Source organism: Vulpes lagopus, chromosome 24 (assembly GCF_018345385.1).
Source record: "Vulpes lagopus strain Blue_001 chromosome 24, ASM1834538v1, whole genome shotgun sequence".
In the NCBI taxonomy this organism is placed as follows: Eukaryota; Metazoa; Chordata; class Mammalia; order Carnivora; family Canidae; genus Vulpes; species Vulpes lagopus.
In genome coordinates, this window is record NC_054847.1 from 32,844,900 (window position 1) to 32,869,391 (window position 24,492).

Sequence of the window (24,492 nt, forward strand, 5' to 3'; positions counted from 1 at the left end):
CCAGTGAACTGACCCTAAACATAGCAACTTCTTTTATTTCATAAGAATAACAATTAGCATTGTAGTAGGCATCAGAATGCTAATTATAACCTCATTTGGTTTGCAAAGAAGCTAAAAACAAATTTCAGAGTAATTTTTTTAAAATAAAAATGTGTGGTTTCTAGCCCCCTAAAAGAATAAAAGAAAATGTCTCCATCTGGTGGACTCTGAATTCGAACATTGCTTAAGTCCAGTTTTGTTTTTATAGGACCAAATCCAGTCTGTAAACTTCCCTTCCTTATCAAGCCTATTAAACATATTCATGATAAAGCAATCAAAGTATATTCTGATTGAAATCTCATTCACTGATCAATAAATCCTAACTTAATTGGGCCAGTTGGGTTGCAAATAAAGGATAACTTTTATATAGTTTAATTTATGAACACAGCTCTTTCATAGATGCTGTACTCACATCGCTCTGGAGGTCATAGGCCTGCCGAGCGTGGATGACATCGTTCTGGTCAGGCAGGCACGTCCATTGGTGCAGGTAGTTCTTGTAGTCTATGTCACTGACTAAGGTCTGGCACTTCTTGGCCAGGACCACCCCCAGCATGTCCACAGGGCTGCTGAACTTGGTCTTCCACTTCTCGAAGTCCTTCTTGTACTCCCTGTCACTCTGGATCTTGGCCACATGCATGGACCACATCATCTTGGGGTCATCCTCGATGTTTCGGGCTCCAATGTGGTGGCCAAGCTGCTTTCGGTAACCATCTTTGTATTTGTACTGAGATGAAAACACACAAATCAGGTTTTTATTAGAAGCCCTTGGAGGTCAAAATCTGTGCAAAATCACCTTTCTTACATCAAAGTTGTAAGTTAACTTTTGCTAATAAACACTAACTCAAGGCAGTATCTTGACCTTTACCCTCGAAGCTTCTAGAGCTAAGAAAATAGATGGAGTCTGTATAGTTGTAGTTCATATTCCAAATCACTTTTGGCCTAGTGATCAGGAATAATTCTGGAGGAAGGTGTTGCCCACAATAGGGAGAGGCCGTTTGAACAAAGGAATTTGGAAAAATGAATTTTAGGTACTAAAAGTAGGTCAGGAAAGAGATGTACTTGGTGACATGGTATGTTTAATAAGTCATAAAATGAATGGTTCCTGTAAGGATGTAGTACTCTAGGGTCAAGGATCTTGTTTAGTATTAGTATACTAGTTATTATACTACTATGAACTAATAGCATACTATTAGTATACCAACATAATACTGGTATTATTTTACTACTAAAACTGACATAGGACCGAGGAGGGGCAAGATGGTGGAGTAAGGTCCCCAAATCACCTGTCCCACCAAATTACCTAGATAACCTTCAAATCATCCTGAAAATCTATGAATTTGGCCTGAGATTTAAAGAAAGAACAGCTGAAACGCTACAGTGAGATGAGTTCGTGCTTCTATCAGGTAGGAAGACGGGGAAAAAGAAAGAAAGAAACAAAAGGCCTCCAAGGGGGAGGGGCCCCGTGAGGAGCCGGGCTGAGGCCGGGGCGAGTGTCCCCAGGACAGGAAAGCCCCATCCCGGAGGAGCAGGAGCTGCACCAAACTTCCCGGGTGGAAAGGGGCTCACAGGGAGTTAGAGCAGGACCCAGGAGGGCGGGGATGCCCTAGGGCTCCCTGGGACACTAACAGACACCTGCCCCCGGAGAGAGTGTGCCGAGCTTCCTAAGGGCTGCAGCGCACACGGCGGGACCCGGAGCAGCTCGGGGGGGCTCGGGCGGCGGCTCCACAGTGGGGGCTGCGGGGCGGGAGCGCAGATCCAACAGCGCAGGCCCCGGAGCACAGGGCGCCGGGACACAGCCCAGGATCCGGCCTCCCCCGGGACAGGCAGAGGCCGGGAGGGCCCAGGACAGCAAGGACGCTCCTGCCCCAAGCTGAGCAGATCAGCGGCCCCGCCCCGGAGCCTCCAGGCCCTGCAGTCGGAGACCAGAGTTACTGCCGGGGCTGAATCCAGGTTTCCAGAGCTGCCACAGCCACTGGGGTTGTTCCTCCTGGGGCCTCACGGAGTAAACAACCCCCACTGAGCCCTGCACCAGGCAGGGGGCAGAGCAGCTCCCCCACGTGCTAACACCTAAAAATCAGCACAACAGGCCCCTCCCCCAGAAGACCAGCTAGAGGGACCAGTTCCAGGGGATTCAAGGGATTTAAAGTACACAGAATCAGAAGATACTCCCCCATGGTATTTTTTTTTTCTTTTTGATTTCTGATTGCATCCCCCACCCTTTTTTTTCACCTTTCTTTTTCTCCTCTTTTTTCCTTGTTTTCTTCCTTTTTTCTTTTTTCTTTTTCTCTTTTCTTTCCTTCTCTCTCTCTCTTTTTCGCCTTTTCCCAATACAACTGTTTTTGGCCACTCTGCACTGAGCAAAATGACTAGAAGGAAAACCTCACCTCAAAAGAAGGAATCAGAAACAGTCCTCTCTCCCACAGAGTTACAAAACCTGGATTACAATTCAATGTCAGAAAGCCAATTCAGAAGCACTATTATGCAGCTACTGGTGGCTCTAGAAAAAAGCATAAAGGACTCAAGAGACTTCATGACTGCAGAATTTAGATCCAATCAGGCAGAAATTAAAAATCAATCGAATGAGATGTAATCCAAACTAGAAGTCCTAACGACGAGGGTTAACGAGGTGGAAAAACGAGTGAGTGACATAGAAGACAAGTTGATGGCAAAGAGGGAAACTGAGGAAAAAAGAGACAATTAAAAGACCATGAAGACAGATTAAGGGAAATAAACGACAGCCTGAGGAAGAAAAACCTACATTTAATTGGGGTTCCCGAGGGCGCCGAAAGGGCCAGAGGGCCAGAATATGTATTTGAACAAATCCTAGCTGAAAACTTTCCTAATCTGGGAAGGGAAACAGGCATTCAGATCCAGGAAATAGAGAGATCCCCCCCTAAAATCAATAAAAACCCTTCAACACCTCGACATTTAATAGTGAAGCTTGCAAATTCTAAAGATAAAGAGAAGATCCTTAAAGCAGCAAGAGACAAAAAATCCCTGAGTTTTATGGGGAGGAATATTAGGGTAACAGCAGACCTCTCCACAGAGACCTGGCAGGCCAGAAAGGGCTGGCAGGATATATTCAGGGTCCTAAATGAGAAGAACATGCAACCAAGAATACTTTATCCAGCAAGGCTCTCATTCAGAATGGAAGGAGAGATAAAGAGCTTCCAAGACAGGCAGGAACTGAAAGAATATGTGACCTCCAAACCAGCTCTGCAAGAAATTTTGAGGGGGACTCTTAAAATTCCCCTTTAAGAAGAAGTTCAGTGGAACAATCCACAAAAACAAGGACTGAATAGATATCACGATGACACTAAACTCAGATCTGTCAATAGTAACTCTGAACGTGAACGGGCTTAATGACCCCATCAAAAGGCACAGGGTTTCAGACTGGATAAAAAAGCAGGACCCATGTATTTGCTGTCTACAAGAGACTCATTTTAGACAGAAGGACACCTACGCCTGAAAATAAAAGGTTAGAGAACCATTTACCATTCAAATGGTCCTCAAAAGAAAGCAGGGGTAGCCATCCTTATATCAGATAAACTAAAATTTACCCCGAAGACTGTAGTGAGAGATGAAGAGGGACACTATCTCATACTTAAAGGATCTATCCAACAAGAGGACTTAACAATCCTCAATATATATGCCCCGAATGTGGGAGCTGCCAAATATTTAAACCAATTAATAACCAAAGTGAAGAAATACTTAGATAATAATACACTTATATACTTGGTGACTTCAATCTAGCTCTTTCTATGCTCGATAGGTCTTCTAAGCACAACATCTCCAAAGAAACGAGAGCTTTAAATGATACACTGGACCAGATGGATTTCACAGATATCTACAGAACTTTACATCCAAACTCAACTGAATACACATTCTTCTCAAGTGCACATGGAACTCTCTCCAGAATAGACCACATACTGGGTCACAAATTGGGTCTGAACCGATACCAAAAGTTTGGAATCGTCCCCTGCATATTCTCAGACCATAATGCCTTGAAATTAGAACTAAATCACAACAAGAAGTTTGGAAGGACCTCAAACACGTGGAGGTTAAGGACCATCCTGCTAAAAGATGAAAGGGTCAACCAGGAAATTAAGGAAGAATTAAAAAGATTCATGGAAACTAATGAGAATGAAGATACAACCGTTCAAAATCTTTGGGATGCAGCAAAAGCAGTCCTAAGGGGGAAATACATCGCAATACAAGCATCCATTCAAAAACTGGAAAGAACTCAAACACAAAAGCTCACCTTACACATAAAGGAGCTAGAGAAAAAACAGCAGATGGACCCTACGCCCAGCAGAAGAAGAGAGTTAATTAAAATTCGAGCAGAACTCAATGAAATTGAGACCAGAAGAACTGTGGAACAGATCAACAGAACCAGGAGTTGGTTCTTTGAAAGAATTAATAAGATACATAAACCATTAGCCAACCTTATTAAAAAGAAGAGAGAGAAGACTCAAATTAATAAAATCATGAATGAGAAAGGAGAGATCACTACCAACACCAAGGAAATACAAACGATTTTAAAAACATATTATGAACAGCTATACGCCAATAAATTAGGCAATCTAGAAGACATGGACACATTCCTGGAAAGCCACAAACTACCAAAACTGGAACAGGAAGAACTAGAAAACCTGAACAGGCCAATAACCAGGGAGGAAATTGAAGCAGTCATGAAAAACCTCCCAAGACACAAGAGTCCAGGGCTAGATGGCTTCCCAGGGGAATTCTATCAAACATTTAAAGGAGAAATCATACCTATTCTACTAAAGCTGTTTGGAAAGATAGAAAGAGATGGAGTACTTCCAAATTTGTTCTATGAGGCCAGCATCACCTTAATTCCAAAACCAAAGACCCCACCAAAAAGGAGAATTACAGACCAATATCCCTGATGAACATGGATGCAAAAATTCTCAACAAGACACTAGCCAATAGGATTCAACAGCACATTAAGAAAATTATTCACCATGAACACGGGACACAAGCCTGGTTCAACACTCGTAAAACAATCAATGTGATTCATCATATCAGCAAGAGAAAAACCAAGAACCATATGATCCTCTCAATAGATGCAGAGAAAGCATTTGACAAAATACAGCATCCATTCCTGATCAAAACTCTTCAGAGTGTAGGGATGGAGGGAACTTTCCTCGACATCTTAAAAGCCATCTATAAAAAGCCCAAAGCAAATATCATTCTCAATGGGGGAAGCACTGGGAGCCTTTCCCCTAAGATCAGGAACAAGACAGGGATGTCCACTCTCACCACTGCTATTCAACATAGTATTGGAAGTCCTAGCCTCAGCAATCAGACAACAAAAAGACATTAAAGGCATTCAAATTCGCAAAGAAGAAGTCAAACTCTCCCTCTTCGCCGATGACATGATACTCTACATAGAAAACCCAAAAGCCTCCACCCCAAGATTGCTAGAACTCATACAGCAACTTGGTAGCGTGGCAGGATACAAAATCAATGCCCAGAAATCAATGGCATTTCTATACACTAACAATGAGACTGAAGAAAGAGAAATTAAGGAGTCAATCCCATTTACAATTGCACCCAAAAGCATAAGATACCTAGGAATAAACCTAACCAAAGAGGTAAAAGATCTATACCCTAAAAACTATAGAACACTTCTGAAAGAAATTGAGGAAGACACAAAGAGATGGAAAAATATTCCATGCTCATGGATTGGCAGAATTAATATTGTGAAAATGTCAATGTTACCCAGGGCAATTTACACATTTAATGCAATCCCTATCAAAATACCTTGGGCTTTCTTCAGAGAGTTAGAACAAATTATTTTAAGATTTGTGTGGAATCAGAAAAGACCCCGAATAGCCAGGGGAATTTTAAAAAAGAAAACCATAGCTGGAGGCATCACAATGCCAGATTTCAGGTTGGACTACAAAGCTGTGGTCATCAAGATAGTGTGGTACTGGCACAAAAACAGACACATAGATCAATGGAACAGAATAGAGAACCCAGAAGTGGACCCTGAACTTTACGGTCAACTAATATTCGATAAAGGAGGAAACACTATCCACTGGAATAAAGACAGTCTCTTCAATAAATGGTGCTGGGAAAATTGGACATCCACATGCAGAAGAATGAAACTAGACCACTCTATTTCACCATACACAAATATAAACTCAAAATGGATGAAAGATCTAAATGTGAGACAAGATTCCATCAAAATCCTAGAGGAGAACACAGGCAACACCCTTTTTGAACTCGGCCACAGTAACTTCTTGCAAGATACATCCACGAAGGCAAAAGAAACAAAAACAAAAATGAACTATTGGGACTTCATCAAGATAAGAAGCTTTTGCACAGCAAAGGATACAGTCAACAAAACTCAAAGACAACGTACAGGATGGAAGAAGATATTTGCAAATGACATATCAGATAAAGGGCTAGTTTCCAAAATCTATAAAGAACTTATTAGACTCAACACCAAAGAAACAAACAATGCAATCATGAAATGGGCAAAAGACATGAACAGAAATCTCACAGAGGAAGACATGGACATGGCCAACATGCACATGAGAAAATGCTCTGAATCACTTGCCATCAGGGAAATACAAATCAAAACCACAATGAGATCCCACCTCACACCAGTGAGAATGGGGAAAATTAACAAGGCAGGAAACCACAAATGTTGGAGAGGATGCGGAGAAAAGGGAACCCTCTTACACTGTTGGCGGGAATGTGAACTGGTGCAGCCACTCTGGAAAACTGTGTGGATGTTCTTCAAAGAGTTAAAAATAGACCTGCCCTATGACCCAGCAATTGCACTGTTGGGGATTTACCCCAAAGATTCAGATGCAATAAAACGCTGGGACACCTGCACTCCGATGTTTCTAGCAGCAATGTCCACAATAGCCAAACTGTGGAAGGAGCCTCGGTGTCCATCGAAAGATGAATGGATAAAGAAGATGTGGTTTATGTATACAATGGAATATTACTCAGCCATTAGAAACGACAAATACCCACCATTTGCTTCATCGTGGATGGAACTGAAGGGTATTATGCTGAGTGAAGTGAGTCAATCATAAGAGGACAGTGTATGTTCTCATTCATTTGGGGAATATAAATAATAGTGAAAGGGAATATAAGGGAAGGGAGAAGAAATGTGTGGGAAATATCAGAAAGGGAGACAGAACATAAAGACTCCTGACTCTGGGAAACAAACTAGGGGTGGTGGAAGGGGAGGAGGGGGGGTGGGGGTGAGTGGGTGATGGGCACTGAGTGGGACACCTGACGGGATGAGCACTGGGTGTTATTCTGTATGTTGGGAAATTGAACACCAATAAAAAATTAATTTATTAAAAAAAAACTGACATAGCAGTCCGATTGGGTAGAGCATGCTCCAAAAAACTCATGGGTTCTACACCTGCATAAATCAAGAATGTTTTTACTATTCTATGTCCAATGATCTTGTCCTGGGATCTGAGCCAGTTATTCAAAATACGTGCCTCTAGTCTCAAAGATAAGTATGAAAAGTACAGATGGGTCATCGGGAGGTAATATGGTACAGTAGGAAGGAATAAGGTTGTCTGGAGTTTCAATTCTACCAGATGCAAAGAGTTTGATTTTAGATAAGTTGCTTAAGCTATCCATAAAACAGGGATAATGACAAAGACTTACATCCTAGGATAATTATGAAGTATAACACATGTCAAGCTCTTAGCACAGAATTCTCAATACTTTTTAGTTATGATTCTTATTTATAATTGTTGACATAAAGCCATTTGTAGGGAAGGTCCAACATATATAAACTGAGTCACTAACACACTATAACGGGCAGTGTTACCATATTCCCAAATATTAGGCCCTTGATTTTTAGAGCAGTTGTCTGTTCCTCAAGAATCTTCTGTGCTAGAGACCCAGGAGCTGTTATTAAGGGTACAATATTGGGCTAGTAGCCTCCTCTGATACTGATCCACTGCCTTCTTTTCATAATCTTAGATGAATTATAATAGCAAGTGTCATTAATTTTGTGAATATTGTACATTCTACTTTCTAGAAGCATTTTGATGATTACTCTATCTCCAACCCTACAGATGTGCTCTAAATATTTCCATGTGAATGGATCTTTCTCTGTTTTTGGTGGGTCAGTTTTCATTGAAGATACTGTGTCCTAAAGGTTATAAACCCCTTGTATGAACATCTAAAAACATTTTTCTCGATTTTCGAAAAATCCCACATAAATACATTAGGACATATTTCCAAAGGGTGAGGAAAGTTCTTTTTGAAGATTTAGTTCAGTGAAAACATCACATCAGCCTGATTATATATTTGGGGTGACACCGGAACTCACATCACTGGCGATGTCCCTGGAGGCCTTGGCAGCCACGATTGGGATGGCATCAACTCGCAGGTCATAGCCTCTCTTCTTTGCTTCTTCATTGGCGAGTTTATACAGACTCTAAGTTTGGGCAGAAAATATGTAAATATACATAGATTTTGACATTCATATCCAAAAACCCACAGGGGACTAAGATAATTCATTAAGTTCAACACAGGTAGGGTGCCTATAATAATCTCACTCAGAGTTCTAAGCCTTTGCACTGTTTGCTGAAGACTTAAAAATGATGCATATAGAGAACATTGCAGCTTTGTGTTAACAATTAGGTTGAACTAACTAAACATAGGTATTGGGACAGCTGGATGGCTCAGCGGTTGAGCATCTGCCTTTGGTTCAGGGTGTGATCCTGGAGTCCCAGGATCGAGTCCCACATCAGGCTCCCTGCATGAAGCCTGCTTCTCTGCCTATATCTCTGCACCTCTCTGTCTCTCTCATGAATAAATAAAAATCTAAAAAAAGAAAAAAGAAAAAAATAAACATAGGTATTATCCGCTGTTTCAAGATTTTTAGTTATAACTATGAATAAGTTTTGAAGAGAACTAAAATATGAAGTTGAAACACAAGGGTCTACAGTGGCAAAATGTGGATAAGAGGGAAAGACTTGATTAAGTGTTGATCATGGAAGCTAATTCAATCCACGTTTATTCTGCACTGACTGTGTGCTGTGACTGTGCTGGGTACTTGGAAATCAAAGATGAGTTTGAGATGTCTTCCATTGTCAAGGTTCCTACGGGAATTGACAAAAAGACTGGTGACCTACAGACTAAGCTACCAAAAAGTCAAACCACGAGAGGTGGTTTAATCATATTATTAACCAAGAGCTCCGTGAAGCAGTAATTATGAATTAAGAATCAGGAGAGTTTGTGTAGAGGGACTAATTTTTGCCCTGGACCATGAGTGATTAGTATGGTTTCAGTAGACTGCAATGGCAGTCAAGGCCTGAGGGAGTTGCATGAATCAAACCACAAGGGAGTGAAGGTGCAGGTGTGTCAAAGGAAGAGGGGAGTAGTGCCAAGGACAAGTGGCAGGAAAGAACTGAAAAGCATCTGGAGATGGACCGTCTTGTTGCTGAACAATTTTGTTTAATTTCACAGGAAACAGGAAACCAATAATAATCTTTGAGGAAGAGTGACATAATCAAACTTGCATTTTACCTTCCTATCCCAAATGAAGAAAAAAAAATATACAAAAGCACTGAACTAAGCTGAGAGAGAACGCAGACCAGGCAGGTTAGAACCTCAGTTCGGGGCATTATCCCTGGGTCTCTTTGAACCAATTACAGTATTTGAGCTTTTGCAGCAAATAGAGTCCAGAATTCCAAAACTGCTAAGTGGTCAGATAGGCTCTTTGCCTCCTGAAATTCCTGCATACACAGTCCATGCTTTCCTATAAATATACAGGATCTATATTATAGGTTTAGCTAAAAAATTCACTCCTTTTAGCTTGGCAAGTGGGACTTGATTTTTGTGTTTAAGGACAATTAAGAGTTATAGGAGTGCTAAAATTATAGTTTGCACTCGCCAAGCTTAAGATGGTGGCTCATCTAGCTAAATTCTCTAGTTATATAAGAGTGATATGCTGTTGACTTATACTTTCAAAGAAACGATATTTTCTTTGCTGGTAGCACAAAGCTGGGAGAAATAACTAATATACCAGCTGACAGAAAAATCAGGTTCACAAAAATCTCCACACAGTTAAATAGGCTTAATCTATCTAGGAAGAAGAAATTGTAGAGATAAAGGTTACTCTTTGAACTGATTTTAATATATTTTTTAAAGATTTTTTTATTCATGAGAGACACAGACACACACACACACACACACACACACACACACACACACACGCAGAGGGAGAAGCAGGCCCTGATGCAGGACCCGATCCCAGGATCATGCCCTGAGCCAAAGGCAGACGCTCAACCGCTGAGCCACCCAGGGATCCCTGAGCTTATTTTAAACAATTTTTTTTTTCTTCATCATCAGGATTTTAAACTGAATTTAAGCTGCCAAATGTATAAACGCAGGAGAGAGGAAACCTAGCTTAAGCCCATGTAAAATGTCTTAGGGTTTGAAGTGATCCTAAGTTCCATGTCTCCCAGCAGCGACAGAGCTGCCCGTGTGCTCTGAGGCACTGAGTGCTGAAATGGGAGGTCGTATGTCTAGAAGAGGAAAGATGTCAACTGTATTTCACACTTGCAGGATCTTGTTTGGTTTGGAGGGTCATATTCTAGCAGGGAGGTCATGTGACAAATGGCCAGGAACTGGGGATTGTCTGGATCAGAAAGAGATGCTGGGACGAGAAGGCAGGGGAGGCACCACAGTAGCTACCCTTATCTCCAAAATTGGCAGAGACTGGTTTTGTACTGCCTCAGAGGACTATGTAAGTCTGCAGAGAGAACTCTATATCAGAAGCATCTTCTCATGGAATTTTCCAGAAATGGGCTGATTTAAACTCCTTGTGAATGAGAACACAAAGGTAGGATGACAACCTGTTGGGTGGGGACGCTTGCACTAGAAGAGAGGCTGACCTTTCCACCTAACCATTCATGGTTCTGACATGGGGGTACACAGCCTGATGCTCACAGAAAGTGAGAAGGAATGGGCTTGCTAATGCATACCCTGGAGGGGTCCTCTCTCTCTCTCTTTTTCTTACTGATAATACTGTAATTTTAGTCCTTGACTTAATTTTCTACATTAAAAAATCTTAAATCATGACTTTAAACCACAATTTGAAAAAAATCACATATGGAAAATATATCTAGCACAGCAATACAGCATAAGGAGAAGACACGAATAGAAGATTATTCTATTGCTAATTTCCTAACTTAAAAAATTGCTAAAAGAAAAAGGTCTGATCCATCTTATGATTACCACTTAAATCATTAGAGTTCACATATCTTTCACTTCATAAGTGATAATTTGAATTAAAGTTTGATGTTTAGGATGAGGATTGAGAAATGCACGAGTTACTAGTCACATGGAGCAAGAAAAAAGATTCTCTATGAAGTTGTTATGTAGTCTTACATCACCTTGGACAGATTAGCTGAAATAAGAAATGGCATGCAAACTTCATAGAATTAGCATCTGCTCCTACCTCACTGTAGTTGATTTTGTTCATTCTTGCCAACATAATTTCTGGTGTGTCTGGCATGATGTGGACCTGGGTCTTGTCTTTGTCCCAGGCTTCTGTGTATAAACGCTATCAAAGAATATATAACATATCATCAGAAAAAAATTCAGTTTTATAATTAATAAGAATTTCAGGGCCACCAAAATTTTATAAACAAATAACAAAAGGTTATACATTTTATCCACATTATGTATGGTAGACACATCTTCAAGTAATTAGTTCATAAAACATATTTAGTACCTTATGATAATCTGAAGTGTATGTTAACAAAAGGAAATTGAGAGTATCTTTTATATGCAAAGATGATTTTCTATTAAAATATACCATTGTAGCAAAACTATGAAATAATTACTGAAATAAATATTAAATATAAGCGACACATAGATAGATATGGGTAGATAGATAGATGTCTTTTGTTGCTCAACGCTTTCTTTCTTTCTTTGATTATACTTCTTTTTGATTTGGCTGTCCTACCATGGTTCTCTGAATTTTGAAGCCTCACCTTGTTCATGGTGATGGCATTATTCTTGGCTAACACTTGTTCCAAAGAATCAGTCACACTGGTAAATTTGAATTTGTCTGGAGGCTGGCGATAGATTTTATCACTCAAAATTTCAGTTGCCCTTTTGCATTTTTCCACATCCAAAGAGCCTATAGGAACCCAGCCGATGCCTCTCAACCACTGCAGATCTGACTTGTATATATTCTGTTGAGACAAATAGTCAATAAATATTTATCTCTGCATTAGGAAAACGTTTCATTTAAAAGATATGAAACAAAAAACACTCTTAAAAACACAGTTTGATGGACAGGCAGTATATGAGACAATATTCCTTTCTGGCCTGGAAAGTTAATTAATACTCCCAAGGAAAGAAGAAATGCCATTCCTACCTTGCAGGGGCTGATAAGCTTGGTGCCAACTATTGCTACCTTCTCCAAGAGGAATTAGTTCACTGATTTCCTACCTTTGCATGCCATCATGATCCTCACATACTCACATCACTCTGGAGGTCGTAGGCCTGCCGAGCGTGGATGACATCGTTCTGGTCAGGCAGGCACGTCCATTGGTGCAGGTAGTTCTTGTAGTCTATGTCACTGACTAAGGTCTGGCACTTCTTGGCCAGGACCAAGTCCAGCATGTCCACGGGGCTGCTGAACTTGGTCTTCCACTTCTCGAAGTCCTTCTTGTACTCTCTGTCACTCTGGACCTTGGCCACATGCATGGACCACATCATCTTGGGGTCATCATGTATCGCTCGGGCACCAATGTGATGGCCAAGCTGCTGACGATAGCCTTCTTTGTACTTGTACTAGAAGAAGAAAGATACTGATAATCAACTCTTTTAGCTTTTAGTAAAAAACTACAAGGTCCCAACTTTTTATTCATTAAAAATACACTAATTTTCCCCTGTATATAAATATGTGTACTCTGTAAACCACTTAAAAAATAAAGAATACATATGTATACAAAAACTAAAGACATTATTCTATTATTCAGTGATAACCACCATATAACTGCTTTTTATAGTGTGTGTGACAAAATAAAATTAAAATAGGACCTGCAAAAAAAAATAATAAAATAAAATAAATAAAATAAAATAAATAAATAAAATAAATAAAATAAAATAAATAAAAAATAAATAAAATAAAATAAATAAAATAAATAAATAAATAAATAAAATAAAATAAATAAAATAAATAAATAAAATAAATAAAATAAAATAAATAAATAATAAATAAAATAAAATAAATAAAATAAAATAAATAAAATAAAATAAATAAATAATAAATAAAATAAAATAAATAAAATAAAATAAATAAAATAAAATAAATAAAATAGGACCTGCTTTTTCTAAGTATTATATAAGCATTCTTCTGTGTCCTTAAATATTTTCTACAAATATGAATTTTAATGGCAGGTCTTACACGTTATATTGGTATATGTTAATACTTTTAACGTTTCTGTGATTGTTGACCATTTATTTTTAAATTATGATGGTTACTTCTTGTATTTTGAAAATAAAAATATATTTTTGACTTCATGGACTAATAAAATAGAAGGATAAAAGTTCCTAGAAATGTAAGCAAAGCCATCACTTAAAAAAGATAAATATTGGCAACCAATCACCAGATGCAGAAACAAACATATAGTACATGTGGATGCTTGGACTATGAATAACATGTCCTATTCATTCAGCCCTTGTAGGTTCCCTGGCTCATAAGGCACGGGTTAGTTTTGAAGGAATCCTACAATGGGTTCAATTGTATGTAAGAATGTATCATGTGGAAAAGCCCAAAGGATGTCTGAGCTATAGTCAAGTATCCAGTGCTTTCATTCAGCAGGAAATGGCCAATATTTCGAAATGCATGTTATTATGGACTCAACCATAGTTTTGTGTTGAGAATTTTATTATCATTATTTTAAACTATTTACTTAGAAAAAAGACTGTGAGCAAGAACTTTAACCTCATGGCTTTCTTGCCGTGCTATATAACCAGGAGACAGAAAGAAATCTTCGAGCCAAAGAACTTTTTAGGTGCACTTACTTCACTTGCAATGTCTCTGGAGGCCTTGGCTGCCCTGATGGGAATGGCATCCAGCCGCATATCATAGCCTTTCTTCTTGGCTTCTTCTAGGCCAAGTTTATATAGTTTCTGAAAAAGACATAAATTATCCTAAGTTTCATTTATAAAGTGCAGTGTAAGTAAAATATATCATGCACCACGAATATACTGCTTACCTCACTGTAATTTATTTTGTTTTGTTTAGCTAGTAAAACTTCAGGGGTATCTGGCATAATGTGGACAGTGGTTTTATCTTTATCCCAAGCTTCTGTATAAAGGCGCTAAAACAAACAAAGAAGTGATTAATAATACAGACTAGTAATGAGTAATGAATAGACACATAAAAATAATCTGGTTCTTTTTTTTTAATAATCTGGTTTTTAATGAGAATATAGTCTGCTCTGTATTTGTGACACCTTCAGGTCTAGAGGTCTCATATCAGTAAGAGCACAGCCCTTACTTAAAAAATCACTTTAAGGGCAGCCCTGGTGGCGCAGTGGTTTAGCACCGCCTACAGCCTAGGGCATGATCCTGGAGACCTGGGATCGAGTCCCACGTCAGGCTTCCTGCATGAAGCCTGCTTCTCCCTCTGTCTGTGTCTCTGCCCCTCTCTCTCTCTCTCTCTCTGAATAAATAAATAAATCTTTAAAAAAAACCACTTTAATACCAAGCAAAAGAATTATATAGATTTTTCTTTATAGAAATAGCTGTCCATGTTTACACACATATACACATACACATACATAAGTACCCCCTTCAAGTACAGACAAGACTTACATGGTTCATGGTAATAGCATTGTTTTTTGCCAAAACCATTGGGATGGAGTCCATAAGGCTAGAAAACTTGAATTTATCTGGGTGCTGACGGTAAACGTGATCACTCAAAATCTGGGTAGCTCTCTTGTTCTTCTCATCCTCAAGGGAGCCACTAGGTAACCAGCCAATGCCTCTTAGCCACTGAAGGTCAGACTTGTACAAATTCTGAAATTATAGTTGACAAACCATTTAACATAAGCATAATGATATCCCCCTAAAGAAATAAAATTATGTATTATATATTTTACTATACTGTGTATTTTAATGCTTGAATTCTTGGGAAATTTACAAATTTTGGTATGTGTTGTGAATTGATGAATATTTAAATTAGAAGCATATGTTGGAAAACCTTTTATTTTAGAAAACATTTTAAATAGCAGCACAAAGAGAATGGCCCAACTCTTCTAGATCAGCATATTAGAAGCTTTCATCAAAGCAATCGGGACGTTGCTCTTTCTCTGTGGGATAATGGTGCCTCCAGATATTTGGGGGACTGGATAGGGCATGGGCATTAATTTAGGGACATAGAATTCAGTAGTGTAAACTCAACTCTGGTTACTTTAGGGAAAATTTGCTTCTTAGGAAAGCAGACATGGTGTTTAGTTGGCCAAAGGAAAATCTTAGACTCACATCGCTCTGGAGGTCGTAGGCATGTCGAGCATGGGTGACATCATTTTGGTCAGGCAGGCACGTCCACTGGTGCAGGTAGTTCTTATAGTCTATGTCACTGACTAAGGTCTGGCACTTCTTGGCCAGGACCAAGTCCAGCATGTCCACGGGGCTGCTGAACTTGGTCTTCCACTTCTCGAAGTCCTTCTTGTACTCCCTGTCACTCTGGATCTTGGCCACATGCATGGACCACATCATCTTGGGGTCATCCTCGATGTTTCGGGCTCCAATGTGGTGGCCAAGCTGCTTCCGAAAGCCTTCCTTGTACTTGTACTGAAGGAAAAAAATATGTCTTGTTCCTTTCAAGATTAACTCATGTTGCAATTGCAAAGCACATTAACACCCCATATTTCTCAAAGCCTAGAGAGCCACAAATTTAATTTTTTTGATAGGAAAGATTTAAAACTAACTCCTGGTACAAATTTCATACATAATACATTTCATATGAATTCTAGCTACAGCTACAAATACCTTGAGTTTATCCTCATTCCACATTACATCTTTGGGGTCATTTCACTCTGTTTTGATTTGTTATGCCTCGGAAAATTTTATTCAATTTAAGGTTAAATTGAAACTGCTTTAAAGTGACAAATTGCAATCAAATCAATATAAATAGCGGATAAAGTCTTACTTCACTAGCAATTTCTCGGGATGCTTTTGCTGCTTTGATTGGTATGGCATCAAGGGGAAGATCGTAACCTTTTTTCTTCAATTCTTCATAACCCATTCGATAGATTTTCTGTTAAGAGATGAAGATCACTTTGTGAAAAACTGTTTTCCATAAACAACTGCAGCATAATGAAAGCAATGTGCTAAATATTTTAAGAGTCCCTGAAAATAGTATCTGCTCTAGAATAGTCAGATGTAATTGGAAATTATGCCCATTGATTGCTAATGATCCTATTTCAAACTTTAAAGCTCTTCGATTACCCAAATCAACAAAATTAAATTTCAGCTCTTCCCAAATACTTATGAGAATGAGGCAGAAGTAAATTGATAGAGAAATGATAAAATATCATTTAGGTGCTGTTTTCCAATTAACTTTGAGTGTTTCATTAGAAGTTTTTGTTAGAAAAGAGCAATGCCTTTTATGGGGAAAAATTATGCCTAATGGGCTCTTTCTTCCACATAGCTAACATGTAAAATTGTCTATTTCATAACATAGGGCTGTCCATAATAGGATCCACATCAGTAGGTAAGAAACATAAATCCTTCAATTTTTTAAATCTAAGATTTTTTGGAGGAAATTTTAATTGTTGAATTTAAAAGCTTAAGTGAAATAATTTGTTTCTTCAGATTTGTTACATAATGAAATAATTGAAAATGCAATTTAATGTACTTTATCCAGAAACGAGACTGTTTAAAATGCCCATTGATCTTGGAATGTGTTTATATTTTAGTCATTTGTGGCATTATTCTAATACATTATGTAACACTGAAGTCTTTCTATTAGAGTTTGAAATTTACCTTAAAAATATTTAATATCTACAGATTTCAGGTGATTATGCTATGATGACAATAAAAATAAAAATAGGGGACGTCCGGGTGGTACAGCAGTTGAGCATCTGCCTTCGGCTCAGGGCGAGATCCCGGGTCCGGGGATCAAGTCCGGCATCAGGCTCCCCATGGGGAGCCTGCTTCTCCCTCTGCCTGTGTCTCTGCCTCTCTCTTTCATGGATAAATAAATAAAATCTTTTTTAAAAAACAATCTAAAAACAAAAAAATCTGCATGGGTTTTTTTATACTCATTCATTTGAAATTTTATTGAATTCCATGCGTGCTGGGCACTCTACTAGCTAAGCACTGCAGGCCCAAGACAAACTGTCTGATCCTGAGAAGCTCCCATCCACATAGGGGAGAGCAATATAAACCATGATGTTATGATGGTGTGTGTGGATAAAGGACTACAAGGAACAACAGCAGACTCCCAACTCTACCTGAGGCAGGGAATGCCAATTATTTTGATACTCAAGCTAAAAATGACTAAATAAGGAATCTAAGTCACATGTAGTTTATTAATTAAAATCATTCAGACCTGCAAAATTTACTTCCAAATAAATTCACTGCCTTAGATGCAATTAAAAGCTTTCTGAAATACATGCTGAATTTGGATACTTACATCACTTGTATTAATTAAATTTGCTTTAGCCAGAATAATGTCAGGTGTATCAGGCATGATGTGGATTTGAGTCTTGTCCTTGTCCCAAGCTTCTCTATAAAGTCTCTAAAATGAGAAATAAGAGCTTTTCAGTGTTTTGCTAGATTAGTGAATGACATCATTAACTTCAAACAGGATTAATGAATTCATCTGAAGTGATGAATTCATCTTAACTGATGAATTCTTCTTAACATAAGCAGTTAATATAAGCAGAAAGTAGGTATATTTTTTTACTTGTCTGGGATATAACTGCCTTTCAAAATAGAACATATGGATTACATTTTTAAGGTTACAAAAACCCTGCCCATTAGGAGTCAATCCCGGTAATCAGAATCTTGTCATGATCATCAAATAGAGAAGTTCTCCATCTGAATTTAAAAGTTCCCCTTAGTGTTTAACCAGGAGATGGCCCTTCCCTTCTCAAAAAATGACATATTTGAGGTGTATCTAGAAATCAGGGAGTCGCATTCCCTATGCATTTATAGATATATTTTATAATACCTTGGGTGGATTACAAATCCTAAGAGAATTTTGTATGGAATTTATCAAAATCTCTTATATGTCCCAGAGCCATCCTGTCTTTCTTCAACAGAAGACAACCCAAACAAAAATCTCATTGGTTTACTAAAACGAGGGGGTGAAAGTCTGATGAAAAACAATTGTCAGAGAATATTATCAATTACATAAGATAAAACAGTAATTTGACAATGGAGGAACCTCGCAATACCATTTTAACCAAGTAATAAAAACTTAAAATGATCAATAATGAACTGAAATCATATACCACTTGATATGACATATGGAGGAGGATACAACACATGATGTCCTGCTACAAGTACAAAACCTGACCCTAATCATAAGGAAACAATAGACCCAAACTGAGGGAGATTCTACAAAATACCTAGCCTGTGCTCTTCCCAAATGTCAAGGACTTGGAAGACAAAGGAATAGTGAAGAGCCAGCCCACATTAAAGGAGACTACAGATATGAAAACCAAATGCAGTGTGTGATCTTGGATTGGATTCTGGACCAGAAAATATTTTTTATTTTGTATAAAGGGTATTAGTGTAGAACTGAATAAATTCTACAGCAGTGTTTCAACATTAATTTCCTGATTTTGATCATTGCACTGTGGTTTCATAAGAGAATGTTCTTGTCTTCAGGAGATGTACACTGAAATATTTCAGGAGAGGCAAACCTGCAGCAACTTACATATATATGAAACAAAAAATAGAGAAGGAAAAAAGCAAATGTGACTAATGCTAACAATTGGGGAACTGGGATGAAGATATACACATACATAATTATATTTATATATTTGTTGTGTGTATACAGATGTATAAATTATTTGTACTATTTTGGCAACTTCTGTATGCCTGAAATTATTTAAATATAAAAAACTTTAGAAGTCTCATTGGTTCCTTGGACTTGTCAATTCCTCCTTGAGGCATGCAGCAAGGTGTACAGGGGTTGGTGCTTTTCTCCCTCCTGAACATGCTAACTACAGTTCACATAACCCAGAGAAGCTAAGACCTTCAGGACTAAAACAAAGCAAGGCTTGTGATTTCCACATACATTCATCCTGGTTCTGTACTAACCTTTCTTATGAAGATCAGAGATTCTCAACCTCAGCACTACTGGTGTTATATACTGGAGGATTCTTGGTTGTAGGGGCACTGTCCTGTATGTTTCTGGAAAGTTTAGCAGCACCCCTGACTTCTATCCACTAGATGCCAGTAGCATGCCACCCTCAAGTTGTGACAACTGCAAAGGTCTCTAAGTGATGTCAAATGTCCCCTGTGGGACAAAATTGTCCCTGGTTGAGAACCACTAAGTTGGACCATTACTTCCATGGCATGTGTCATTTTTACCACAACCCTGTGCCCCTCCATCCCTGAAAAACAGAAAATACTAATATTTGTTTACACTGAGATCGATGTATTGGTTTATTATTTAAAGGAAAAACAGCAGGCTCAAGGATCCAAGTGGCCCTCTTCCGAGGCCTAAGGGGATCTGTATCTCAGCATTCCCATAACCAGGACATACTACTGAAAAGGTTTGTCAGGAGGCATTTTTAACATTGATAAATTTCGTGATTGAGGGTTTTTCTCTTGCCTACATTACTAGTTCAGAGCTCTGTAAATAGCTCTGTTTCATAGAAAATAAACTTGGATTCCAAAGGGGGAGATATTTTGCATAAATCTGCTGCTTTATTAGCCAGCCTGTTGGATTCAAATTACCATGGTAAAAACAAACAAAAGAAATGAAAACTTGAATATTTATAATAAAATGCTGATGGGTCAGCATTTATTATAAATTTTGGATATAAAAATTGTGAGAAGTCTGTGTGGGGTTGATTGGGAAGAGAGGCGCTACAATTTATCAAATGCTTACTCTAAGCTGGTTATGAGCTTTATAATAAAACTAATATATATGACATGTGTAAAATATATAGCATAAGTATTCAGATCTTTCTAAGACCCAAACAATTATTATATCAATTAAAACTTTCTTATCAGTTCCAGAATCTCAGTGCACATAATCAACTTTCTATAGTTTTCAGGGTTATGGTTCTCACTGAATAATGAGTAATCTTTCTCTTTGCATAGAATTACTCTACACTGCTATCTTTCGTTTATTCCATTCAATAAATATTTAGAGTTACATGCCAGACACTGCTATCAGTGGAGAGAAAAGTAAGTTGAAGATTGGGATACACACACACACACACACACACACACACACACATGTGCGCAAACACATATGTGTATGTATAGTATTATTACTTGTCTTGATTTGGCTAAGCTAAATTCATTATATCACATTTCCACTTTGCCTGTGAAAAATACTCAAAATATTGCCCTCTCATACACTTTATCCCAACACAAAATTTGGGTCTTTAATGCATTCAAGTTTCAAAAGAAAAAAAAAATGTTTAAAAATTTCTCATTTACAGGATGGATGAGTGGGTGGATAAATAGGTAGAAAATAAGTAAATAAGAAAGCTTTAGGTGACAGAAATTGATATTAACCCATTTTACATGATCCAGGATAGGGTAGTTGAGTTGATAATTCAAATGAAGCAACCAATATTACACGTTATACTGTCTTGTGCTATGCTGTATGATACAATGCTACACTATTCTACTAATTAATTAAGCAAATGCTATGGAGCACCAACCGGGTATTAGGCACTATAATTTTTCTATTTATTTATAAAGAGTTACTCACATCACTCCTATTTTTGGCATTTGTCTTTGCCAGAACTATGTCCATGGCATCTGGAATGCTGGTGAATTTGTATCTGTCTGGAGGCTGACGGTATTTCTTCTCACTGATGATTTCTGAGGCCCGCTTGTTCTTTTCTGCTTCCAAAGAACCCAGGGGACTCCATCCTATGCCTCTCAGCCATTCAAGGTCAGACTTATACAAATTCTGTGAAAATACAAAGTACTCCATCAAAACCCCATCCCCATTTCAACCCTTGCCTCACGTGATTCTACATAGCACAAACAGATGCCTTTTAGATATTCAATAATAATTCCTCTTTGTGACTAAATGGTTACTCAAATGGTAATATATAAGCTATTCAATGAAATAGAAACTGACCTCACTCTGCAGTTGATAAACTTTTTTAGCTTGAATAACATCATTCTGGTCAGGCAGGCATGTCCATTGATGCAGGTAATTCTTATAGTCCACATCACTGACTAAGGCCTGACATTTCTTGGCCAGCACCACTCCTAACATGTCCACTGGGCTGCTGAACTTAGTCTTCCACTTCTCAAAGTCCTTCTTGTATTCTCTTTCACTCTGCATTTTGGCTACATTCATGGACAGCACAAGCTTTGGGTCATCTTGCAGATTCCGGAATCCAATATGGTGGCCAAGTTGTTTGCGGTAGCCTTGTTTGTATTTAAACTGCAGTTGAAGGAATCAGTTCTCTTATTAACATAAACAGAGATCAAGTGAAGCTCAACAACAATTAAAAGCTCAACTTGCATTGTTTGCATGTTTGTTTCCCAAAACCAAGATGAGAAAAGGGATGTCCATATTAGCAGGAAATGTAAGAACTTACATAGAGGCTTCGAAAAAAATGTAATGTAGTTGATTATTGAGAGGTTATGAGAAAAAATTCTAATTAGAGATAAAAATATATGCCACAATGTACTACACATTGGGTATGCTGACCTTAGGGTAACATTTGGTACAGCTCTTGTGATAGCCTTATGGAAGTGATCAGAAAGTATGGGCTGAATGACAAAAAAATAAGATTCAACACTCGAGCAAGCCTCATTGTATAAATTTATTAATGGAGTAGGAGTTTTGTGGTTTGCCATACAGTTATGTCCTATAAACTTGACCTGTTCAGGATCCATTTCTGCATGTACACATAGCTATTAATAGCTAAATATGTTAGAGTAGAAAGAGAATTCCACAAGATCTGAACATATTGCCAAGATGAGTCAAAATGAACTATATAAATTTAAGAAAAGTAAAATCCTGTATTTAGATTCAATTAGGAAAACACTGTATTAGTACTGGAGGACAGTCATAATAGTAACAATTAATAATGATAGTAATAATAGCATTTACGTGCTGCCAGATGCCCAGTGTACATTATTCTTTATGGATTTATGTTCTAATCTCTCTTGACCACCCAGCTTCACAGTTACATATATTAAAAATACTCAGGAGTGGGGATCCCTGGGTGGCTCAGCAGTTTGGTGCCTGCCTTTGGCCCAGGGCGCGATCCTGGAGTCCCGGGATCGAGTCCCGCATCAGGCTCCCAGCATGGAGCCTGCTTCTCCCTCCTCCTGTATCTCTGCCTCTCTCTATGTCTATCATAAATCAATCAATCAATCAATCAATCTTTAAAAAAATTTAAAAAATACTCAGGAGTTTAGGTTGACTAGAAAGAAGCTCAATATGGGCAATCTGACAAAGTTGCTTATAAAAGTAGTGTTATAGATTCTTTAGGGGCACAGACAAAAGTCAGAAGCTCATTTACTCTGACCTGACCTTTTGTGACAGGAAAACGCTAAGTTTTGGGGTACTATTTTGAGAGCTGCACTGAAAAAAATCACAAGTAGAGTGAAGGATTTTTTTAAAATAGTGAATATTCAAAATATTAAAGGGCTTATAGAACTAAAACCAAAGGAGAGTAAGTTAAAAAATTGTAATGTGTAGAGATATCAGGTGGAAGAGGAAATAAGCTACTTTGTGATGTTCCAGAACACAGACCTAGAGTTGATCAACAACATATTCAAGTTCAAAATAGGGAACCATACAATGACAATGAGAGATGATCCAACAAGGAAATGACCTGCTCTGATAGGCACAAAAATTCTTATATGTGTCAGTGTTCACAGACAGATGATTACCTGTTGGAGATGGAGAGAAGGCAGGACGCTGAGTGGGAGACCATATTAAATAGACTTTATGTTGTTGTCTAACTAAATTCTATTATTCTAATTTATTAAATTAAGTAATCATAAAAATATCTCAAATTTCCTTAATTTTATAGAATATAAAAACCACTTGAGGGGCACCTGGGTGATTCAGTCAGTTAAGCATCCAGGTCTTGATTTCAGCTCACGTCATGATCTTATGGTTGTGAGATCAAGACCCACGCTCAGCAGGGAGTCTGCTTGAGATTCTCTCTCTCCTTCTCTCTCTGCTCCTTCCCCCCACTTGCCCTCTCTCTCTAAAATAAATAAATCTCAAAAAAAAAAACATTTGAAACTGAGAAGAGATATAATCTCCACAATGGTGGGAAAGTTCATGTAAAGTTAATTTTAAGGGAAGATTTCAGAAGTTTCTAACTAATGGTTTCACACAAAAAGAAATTAGGTACCATCGAATGTATAGTTAGGAGGTCACTGTTGCTATTTCTTCAATTTCTAAATAATCTTCACCTTATGGAGACTACATAACATTAAATGCTCCCCCAGGAACATTCAAGCATCATTATCGCTGTAATTCTTCAGCATGTTGATTCATTTTAATAAGGAACAAACTTATTATTTAATAAATAATACTCTGAAAGCCAGTAATAAATCATCTAATTTTCCAACATTTCTAGAGTGCCACAAATTAATTGATTTAAAGGAAATCTTCCCTTATATTCTTAGAATTCATTACCAGATTCTGTCTTTAGACACTCTTTTTCTCCATCCCAAGTCCGCATCTCATTTTAAAGAATTTAAGAGACAGTGTTTCCCTCTGAAATGCCAAAGTCCTCTGAATTTTTTGAGGTTGATTCTTAGAATTAACAAAATGACATGTTTATCTAAATGCAGACTATCAAATATTTATAAAAATTATTCACCAAATTGACCATCCTTTCCAATCATAACTAGAAGTTCCACTGGAGAACAAATATCCCTGTTTTATGAACTTTGGGACCAGATAACAAAACAGCAAGTTAAGCTTTCTGGATCTTAAACCAAAATTCCTGAATATTTTTATGCCCCAAGTTAATTTATTATAATTATGTAGATGCAAGAATGGGTTAAATATAAAGAACTGGCAAAAAAAAAAAAAAAAAAAAAAAAAAGAACTGGCAGCTAATTTTTAAATATGTGCATATAAAAATTTATCAACATCAGGTGTTGAGGTTGATTTATTATCTGGCACTTTGAATTTGTCTAAAATAGACAAGTAGAAAACAGGAAATTATTTTCAGGCAAGCAAGGGAAAACTGAAATCTCTGGTTTCTTTGTCTGGTC

General features: G+C 37.9%; 1 protein-coding gene across 1 annotated transcript in view; it reads right to left on the reverse strand.

Annotated features, from left to right (window-relative positions):
• The window catches only part of NEB (nebulin), a 210,814-nt gene that overhangs the window by 118,441 nt on the left and 67,881 nt on the right, over positions 1-24,492 (reverse strand). The window contains 13 exon segments of the mRNA XM_041739331.1: positions 452-763; positions 8,381-8,488; positions 11,519-11,623; positions 12,057-12,260; positions 12,553-12,864; positions 14,101-14,208; positions 14,295-14,399; positions 14,896-15,099; positions 15,565-15,876; positions 16,235-16,342; positions 17,723-17,827; positions 20,993-21,196; positions 21,371-21,682. Of these exon segments, the coding sequence (XP_041595265.1) occupies positions 452-763; positions 8,381-8,488; positions 11,519-11,623; positions 12,057-12,260; positions 12,553-12,864; positions 14,101-14,208; positions 14,295-14,399; positions 14,896-15,099; positions 15,565-15,876; positions 16,235-16,342; positions 17,723-17,827; positions 20,993-21,196; positions 21,371-21,682 (2,499 nt within the window).